The sequence below is a fragment of the Puma concolor genome, chromosome D1 (assembly GCF_028749965.1).
Source record: "Puma concolor isolate L17-30 chromosome D1, mPumCon1.1.hap2, whole genome shotgun sequence".
In the NCBI taxonomy this organism is placed as follows: Eukaryota; Metazoa; Chordata; class Mammalia; order Carnivora; family Felidae; genus Puma; species Puma concolor.
In genome coordinates, this window is record NC_141676.1 from 52,816,743 (window position 1) to 52,826,042 (window position 9,300).

At 41.9% G+C, this 9,300-nt stretch overlaps 1 protein-coding gene across 1 annotated transcript; it reads right to left on the reverse strand.

Annotated features, from left to right (window-relative positions):
- Positions 1-8,320: 8,320 nt before the first annotated feature.
- On the reverse strand, positions 8,321-9,213 carry TIMM10B (translocase of inner mitochondrial membrane 10B). The gene is made up of 3 exons (XM_025929024.2): positions 9,102-9,213; positions 8,830-8,925; positions 8,321-8,657 (listed from the first exon to the last, which is right to left on the reverse strand). The coding sequence occupies exons 1-3, from the start codon at positions 9,162-9,164 to the stop codon at positions 8,481-8,483; spliced, it is 336 nt and encodes a 111-aa protein (XP_025784809.2). The 5' UTR covers positions 9,165-9,213; the 3' UTR covers positions 8,321-8,480.
- Between the last annotated feature and the right edge of the window lie 87 nt (positions 9,214-9,300).

Sequence of the window (9,300 nt, forward strand, 5' to 3'; positions counted from 1 at the left end):
TAAAAAGAATGTTTAAAAAATAAAATAAACTCTCTCAATCTCCCAGTACCAAATTAAAAAACTACTTAGATCTGCTTTATCCATCCTCCATCCTTCCTGTTACCAATGAGATGCTCCTCCTTTCTCTAAAGCCAAGCTCTAGACCTTTGCTCTGGGACTCTCTTTCTTGCCTTCACTTACTCAGCAAATAGTTATTGAGCACCAATTGTTTTAGGCACTATTTTAGGTCTTTGGTTACATCAGCATACAAAGCAATAGCATTGACAAAATTCCTAATTTATGATTTATAGAACGTAAATTCTAGTGGGAGATACAAGTAATAATAAACAAAATGAGCCCCCTTACCCATTTCACCAATGGGTGAAGGGGACCAAAAGGTAAAAATAAAAATAAATAGAACTTAGGCACAATATAATTGCAAGCCACAGGACTGGTCAATACATAGGGTATGATTTAAAACTCTCAATTTCCATAGGAATATTATTGATCTTAATCTTCACCCTCTCCAGTAGGATCACATTTAGAGAATTTATATCACTAGTCTTGGGAATGAAAATAATACTTTGAATCTGAAGGAAGAGAATTACATGCGAAAGCCCTACAATTGTTTCTATCCTAACCTAGTTTCTGTTTAGATGATAAAACAAGCCTATTCCAAAAGTCCACACTATGTACTGTTTATGTGTGATAACAGTCCAAAATAGTCTTCCAGGGGGGAAAAAAAACAGTAATGTAAACCACTGCAGGAGACAATGCCAATATAAACAATTTTGTATAATCATGGTAATATATGACCAAATTTTATAAAATCTTGATCCAGAATTAAAAACAAAGAACAAAATGAGTAAACTACATAGTATGTGAGAAATGATAATGCCATGGAAAAACAGAGAATAAAGAGAATCAGGAATGTCTAGGGAGAGGATGGGTTGCAATGTATATATGTATGTATGTATGTATGTATGTATGTATGTATTTTGTATTGTTTTCAGGAGTAGAATTTAGTCATCACTTACATATAACATCCAGTGCTCATCACAAGTGTCCTCCTTAATACCCATTACCTATTTAACCCATCCTGACCCACCTCCCTCCATCAACCCTCAGTTTATTCTCCATGGTAAAGAGTCTCTTATGGTTGGTTTCCCTCTCCTTTTTCCCCCCTTCCCATAAGTTCATCTGTTTTGTTTCTTAAATTCTAATACGAGTGAAATCATATGGTATTTGTCTTTCTCTGACGGACTTATTTCACTTAGTATAATACGCTCTAGCTCCATCCACATCGTTGCAAGTGGCAAGATTTCATTCCTTTTGATGGCTGAGTAATATATATATATATATATATATGTATATATATATATATATACATATATATATATATACATATATATATATATATATATATATAAAACCATTTCTTCTTTATCAATGGACATTTGGGCTCTTTCCATAGTTTGGCTATTGTGGATACTACTGCTGTAAACACTGGGGTGCATATACCCCTTCAAATCTGTTTTTTGTTTTTTTTTTTTTTTGTATCTTGGGGTAAATATCTAGTAATGCAATTGCTGGATCATAGGGTAGTTCTATTTTTAACTTTTTGAGGAGGCTCCATACTGTTTTCCAGAGTGGCTGTACTGCGTTGCAGTTTTAAATAATGTTATCAGAGGGGCACTTGGGTGGCTCAGTCGGTTAAGCAGCCAACTTCAGCTCAGGTCATGATCTCTTGGTTTGTGATTTTGAGCCCCACGTCGGGCTTTGTGCTAACAGCTCAGAGCCTGGAGCCTACTTTGGGTTCTGTCTCTCTCTCTCTCTCTCTCTCTCTGCCTCTCCTTATTCTAAGCAAAGACATGAAGGAAAGGAGGGTAGCCCTTCTCCCTGTCTTTTGCTTAATTCTAACTCATCCTTCAGATCTCAGCTTCTAAATCACTGCTCTGGGAAGCTCTCTTTCATCCCCCACACAAGTTCCTACCACTGTATGTTCCCATTACAACACATATTTCTTCTTTGTAACATGCACCACAGTTGTGATTACTCATTCTATATTGAACTTCACCATACCTGTGTTAAGTCCCAAGAGAACAAAGATTGCCTCTTTTATTCACCTCTGTACAGGGCTTAACAGTGCTGGAAAACGCAGTCACTCAGATATTTGTGAATTACTGAATGTATGAATGCAAGTGGGGCACACTCAGAAAAGGAAAAAGAGTCCAGAATTGGCATGATGTATCTCAGCACCACAAATAAATTGATCCTTTTATAACCAAGGGTGAGAAAATCAAAAACTGAGAAAAGGGGGTTGGAGATGAGGCAGAGAGATCACCTGAAATCTGATCACCCAAGAAAGCCTCAGTTATGAAGCTAAAGAGGCTGAAGGTCATGGAAGGCATTAAGTGGATGAGGACCATTGTTAAATTTATATTTTGCAAGAATCACTCTTGACTAATGTGGAAAACAGATTGGTGGGTATCTTCTAATAGCCATTCTCTTCTTTGTTAGTAACAGAGCTCCCATTTTTTAACTGGGTAAAAAAAATGATCAGTAAGAATAAAGTGACATCTCCCAGCTTCCCTTGTGACAAGGTCTGACCACATGACAAATTTCTGATGTGCAACTTTTAGGATGTGTCCTTAAAGGGAGGGGGGCATGCCTCTTCACCCACCCCCTCCTCCATTCTGACCCTTGGAATGTTTATGTGATAAGTAAAACTCCATCTTGGGTCACAAAGTTGAGGGTCATACCACAATACACTGATACAATAAGCAGATTGTACACTGATACACTGATACAATAAGCAGAAATCTGACGAGTATCAGTTCTCAGTTGAGTGTGATGCCACACCAGTTTTGGACTAGATTTTTACTTGAAAGAATAAAAGTTTGTAAGTCACTGTCATTTTCAGTCTGTTACGTATACCTTAGCTAAATGCTAATCAAAGCAGTCCAGGCTCAAGAAAGAAGCTGCTAGGTGATTGCTGCTGTAATCTTTAGAAGAGCTGATGAAAGTTTGACTAAGGTAGTGACAAAGCAGATGGAGAGAAAAGAAAGGGTTCAAGAAATATTTAAGCAGAACTACAATACTTAGAAAGTGAGTGAAAACTAGAATGACTGATTCACTCCAGATGGAGGCTTTCAGGTGTTGACTCATCTGTGAATATTAAGGGTAGAAGATACCAACCAGTGAGATTTTGAATGAAAAACACCTCCAAATCATTGGCAAAAGATCAAAAGTTCAATGAAGATTCATTTCTGTCTCTTCTCATATAAAGCCTTTCTCTTGATATGTAAATAGTAAACTGAGCTGGGAGGAACTTGAAAGATGTTCATTCAATATTTGCCAGGCACATATTATGTGCCATATTATGTGATAAGGATACAATGGTGAGCAATACAGACATGGGACTGTGACCTCATGAGGTATATAATTAATTACCAACTGTTAGAAGTGTTACATGCAAAAAACAAGAGCAAATATGGGAGCTGGAGTCTAGGAAGAGTTATCTGAAGAAACAGCATGTAAACTAAGTACTCAAGAATGAAAAAAGTTAACTACGTAAAGTAAGGGGGAAAGCACTGCAAGCCAGGAGATAGCAGGTGCAAAGGCCCTGAGATTGAATAGCACATGACAGGTTAGAACTGAGAAGGCAACGTGGTTAGAGCACAGAGAGGGAACAAGTGAGGTGTGGTTCAATTCAACAAACAGTGCTGACAGTCCAATGTTTCACAGCCAATAAAATAAAGCTGAGGTGGGCAAGGGCTGGATCATACAAGGCCTCACAGGTCACACGTAGAATGTGTTTTATCCTAAGAAGAATGGGAAGCTATTGCAAGGTTTTAAGTATCAGTTTGTGTTCTCTGACCTATGAATGGAGAACAGATTGGAGGGATGCAAAAGTGGACATGAGGTAAAGTAGCAATTGCAGTAACCTTGGTGGAAGATTGTGAAGACAGGGAGAAGCAGACAGAATCAAGGGCTATTTAGAAATGTAAAATGCAAACTGATGGGATTTGGCAACTGAATAAGGGGATGAGTGAGGTTCCTATCTTCTGCAACTGGAGAAGTACTAGGTATAAGATGAAAATTGATGAGGAAAATAGTTGAGGTGGGGATGTTTTTAAGACACCTAAGTGGGGATGTCAATCAAGTAACTCAGAAGAGAGATCTGGGAGTCATCAGTAATTGAAGCTCGGAGTAGGGAGGAAACAATTCTAGAAAAATGTCTGAGAAAGAACAGGCCCTAGAGAAATCTTTAGATGTAAAGGCCAGAGACAGGTGAGCCTCAAAGGAGGCTATGAAGCTGCAGTGAAAGTAGCAGAACCACGACTGGAATCACAGACACCAACAAAAGACTGCTAATGATGAGGAACTAGCCAATACTACCAGATGCTATTGAGAAGTGAAGTAAACTGAGGACTGGGAAATCATCACTGAATTCAGAGATATGAAAGTCACTTGGTGAGCCAGGGTAACCTCATTAAGAAGATTTCAATATAAAGGTTGTAGAAGTCAAAACAGAGTGGGTGGATGAATGGGAATGGAGAGCGCCGAAGTATCCAACTGTTTTTGAGAAGCTATAGAGTGGGGGAAACATAGGATGGTAACTGAAGGAGAAATAAGGTAGGGTGGTTTGCCTGTTACTACAGGAAGTCTTTAGCATGTTTAAACAATGGTGAGAATGTAGTAAAATAGGAAAACCGATGTCGGAGATTCCCAAAGAAGGACTAGTATTTAGGGCAGGAATAGGCATTGGCCTGAAGAGGCATACTTGCTCTGTTTACACAGGAGGGAAAGAGAATGATGCAGATGTAGGTGGGTGACCAAGTTTTGTTGAGATTTTGTGGGAGCTCCCAACTGATAGCTTCTACTTTTACCTATGAATTAAAAAAATGTTACCTGTAGAAAACTTGAGAGAATGGTGAGGGTAATAAGAGGTTTAAGAATATTGGTTTGAAACAGTCATTGCAGGGAGAGACTAGAAAAAATCTAGTGGGATTATAGGGGCTGAGACCCCAGTTGACGCTGGTAATCATGAATTCATTGTGATGTAAATCTGCTATGTGGTGATTTCCTTGGGCTTTTAGCTGTCCAAATGCAGGCAGACAAATGTCCTATTTTATCAGATTCCAACAAAGAGATGACAGAGAAATTTAGTCTGTTCCAAGAGAGTGACTGGAATTTAAGCTGGACAGGAACAGAAAGACAGAAGGTGTTAGTGGAGAGAAGGTAGAATCAATGGCTTGAATGCTCCAGTGAAATCAAGGAATAATAGTAGAGAAATAGATCAATAAAGTGGAAGGAATACAGTCAGTGAATAAGATGCTGGTAATTGTGTTTTAAAGATGGAGCAGTTTGGGGTAATGACAACGGCCAGGACATAACTAAGGGAGTGGGTGGCTAAGATAGAGTGAAAATTATTGGAGACTGGGTCAAGGAACTTGACTGGTTCAAGCAGCCAAAATATTGAATGGACTGTCCATGTAATATTAAAGTATCAAGGGATTGATAGGAAGACCAAGGGCTAGCTATTTAGAGGAAAATAGGAGAGTGGTGGTTACTAAGGACAGTAATGAGAAACTGTAGTATAGCTGAATAGGTTCCAAGGAATCAGAATTTGCAAACAAGTTCTAAAGCTACAATGGCAAGAACATGAACGCTATCTCCAGTATGTACATATAAGGGATAAAGCTTTAACACTTATTCTTGTGTTGTGCTTGAAACATCACATTGTTTTCGTTATGCCAATGGCTATCACTTTATGGCAAGACCGGAAGGAGACGTGACTAGAGCAGATGGATAACAGGGATAACAGGAGTAGGATTCTTCTTCCAAGTACTGAACATATTTATAAACAGAGAGGAAAGAAGAGGTTAAAAAGTTAGAGATTAAATGATGGATTAGATTGAGATACCTGTTTTTCCCCATGCCTAGGGACAGGTTGGGTACAGATGAACAAGCAAAGATAAGCCTCTGCAAGTTCAAAGCCTTTAGAGCCAGACAGATTTTGTTCCTGGTCCTTCTCCAGCAAGCAGAAGTTATGTGGCATGGAAACCCAGACAATTCACAATGGAAATTTACTGGCGCAAGGATACACACGAACATCCATGCGGAAGAGTCCTCTCAGCAGCAGCAAAATATTCTAGGTCCCCATTCCCCCCATCTTGGAATTGTTACATTTACAAGTGGTTTCACCTGCACTTGTACTTTTCGAGGACAGAATTCTATTGAGTAGACATGAAGCCACTCAGTAGGGAAGTTCCTGGTCAGCAACTTCTACATTCCTAACAAAACCTTCTGTTCAAAGTATAGCAGCTAAAGAGGCAAAAAGCTGTTTGGAGCCACTTTTCTCAAGAAGTAATTATGTATAAGATGGGGTTCTGGTACATTCTGGATTCTTGCTTCTTCATCCATTAAATGGGAATAATACCTCTTACTTGTAGTTTTGCTATAGAGATTAAGACATATCAGTATCAGAACCCATACGAATTGGGTGGTTTAATGGATATTTTGAGGCAGCCTGGTGTAGTAAAAAGAACATGGATTTTAAAGTCAGATCTAGGGGCACCTGGGTGAATCAGTCGGTTAAGCATCTGACTCTGGATCTTGGCTCAGGTCATGATCTCATGGTTTGAGAGTTTGAGTCCCACATCAGGCTCTGCACCGACAGCACAGAGCCTGCTTGGGATTCTCTCCCTGTCTCTCTGCCCCTTCCCAACTTGTGCTCTCAAATATAAACAAACATTAAAAAAAAAAAAAAAAAAAGGTTAGGTCTATATTTTAAAATAGGGTCTGCTACTAAAGAATTTCAACTTCCTGATCCACACAGGGGAGAAAAATGTCTCTTTTGTGCATGGTTATAAAGAGTTTAATTATTGTGGGAGCCAATGTCTAAGAGCTTCCATTTCCTCTGTAAAAAATAGAACATGGTCACCTGATGGGGGGTAGTTGAGGGTGAAGTGGGGGATGAGAGCAGTGAAGGTGTAAAATAATTGCCATGGTAATTATAGGAGATGAAGGGCACCTGGGTGACTCAGTCGGTTAAGCCTCCAACTTCAGCTCAGATCATGACTTCATGGCTTGTGAGTTCAAGCCCCACATGGGGCCCTGTGCTGACCCTCAGAGCCTGAAGCTTGCTTTGGATTCTGCGTCCGTCTCTCACTCTGCTCCGTGTCTCTCTCTCTCACAAGAATAAATAAACATTAAAAAATTTCTTTAAAAAAAAAAAAAAGAGAGATGAAACACACCACGAACTGAGAAAGGATTGATTGCCTGTTGGTAGTGAGGGCTTGGTTGAGGTTGGAGACCTTGAATACTTAGTGGCATGCATTACACAGCCGTGTTTTTCTCTAGCAGTCTGAATAGAGGACCAGAAAAGATAAAACAGCTGGAATGATACAACAAGGACACAGAGGAGGCAAGAAAATGTGGTGACAGAGTGATAGGCCATTCAGGCTGGTGAATACAGAATAAATTCCACAAGGAGGGCAATAATGAGGGAAAAATGGAGAAGCTCAACATGGAAATAACAGAACAGAGACAGTGGAAACAATGTGGGATAGAAGATAGAAGAGCTGGAATTAGATTATAGACATGCAGGTAACATTAAAGAGGTCCCAAAGATTTGCATTATCCCCTTTGCCCCCCATAACTACCATCATCTACTTCTCCCTTGGGTTCTCTCCCTCAGATCTGGCTGTATTGCAGAATACGGTCCCTCAAGTTTCCCCTTTCTGACCGCTCCTGAAGACAAGCACACAGACCTTCTCTATTTAAACGCTGTACTGCTTATCCTGGGGAAGAGGGAAAATAGTAAAAAAGTAACAACTTGGGGAAATGGTTGAAGTTCCACAACTCCCCAAAATTCATATAGGTTTCAACTCTGTTCTGGGACTACTGACTTCCCAAGAGGCAGTCCCTAGAAGCCCTGTGATTTCTTGATCTGTTGTCCTTAGAGATCTCCTCTTTTCCCTAAATTTAGCAGAATTTCTTCTTGAAAGATAGAGTCCATGAAAAAATAGTTATGAATGAATGCATACCTGGCTCACAAATGAGCCATTTAAGTCAGACAGACTTAAGTGAAGGACAGCTAGAAAGAGCTCTCATTTTCTCTGTCATTTGGGCAGGAACCAGCTTCCTGTTGCTATTACCAACATCAAAATTGTACCCACAGACCTTGCTTTAACCAGGCGCCGGGGAATCTTCTACACATAGAAGGCAATTTCTCCACTGCCAGGGCTGAGGCCAGCAGATACGCAATAACTGACAGAATAAAGGATGTTGCCAACAAAGTGGGCAAAGCTTCCTGCCCAGAACATAAACCAAACAGAGTAAAAGCGGGTTTATTGGCTCCAGGAAAAGGAGCAATAGTACCCAGCTCTCAGGCAATCCCTCACTCTACATACAGGCTGCATTCAGCCCAAGGTCCACTGGCTCCTTCAATTTGAGGGTCCATCCAGTGCCTCCCTTCCTGGGGTTGAGGAGGGCTAGCTGCCTGATGGTGAGGTTCCGGGCTGTTCAGCAGCAACACCTGGCCCAGCTGAGGCAGCCTCGTAGTCTGCGATGCGGCGCTGTACCAGGGCAGGCATGAGCTGCACGTAAGCGGCCATGAGGCGGTGGTTGGAATGGATCAGCTTTCCAGCACAGCTGTGCAAACAGGCCTCCTGGAAGGAAGACAGGGTGAAGCAGAGGCCAAAGGTGTCCTGTCGGGTCCGCCTCCTTCCTTCCCATCCCTAACCTAAGGGTGAGGGTCGTAGAAAGGCCAGGGCCAGAGGCAGGGGAGTGGCGGTTGGGAAGGATCTACGGCGCACCTCCCTACTGAGTTTCCCGCCTAACCTCCTCAGCATCCAGAGCTCGGTGGTGCAAGCTGGGCACGCAGCGCTGGAAGCAGAGTTCCGTCATCCGATTGTAGACCAACAGGAAGTCCCGCAACTAAGAGAAAAGGGGACAAAGAACTCAGCGGTAAGGGGGCAACTCAAGGCCGCATCGCCCGAGATTTCCCAGGACCCTGTGCCACAGCCCGACATTCCCAGCCCTCAGATCTCCAACCAAACGGACAAGGATGCTGGCTGAACTTATGGCCCTGCAGCGACTTAGCGCGCACTCACGTTTCTCAGCTGCTGCTGCTGCTGCTGCTGCTGCTGCTGCTGCTGTGGCTGCTGCGGCTCCATCGCACCACCCGCGCACCCTACGTCACTTCCCCACAGCTTCTTGGCAACGCCCCGGAAGTGATCTCTCCTCCCTCCCCAGGGAATGAGGGGTTGGCTCCAGGATCGCCCTGCCCCGGGCTTTAACGTCATCTCCGCC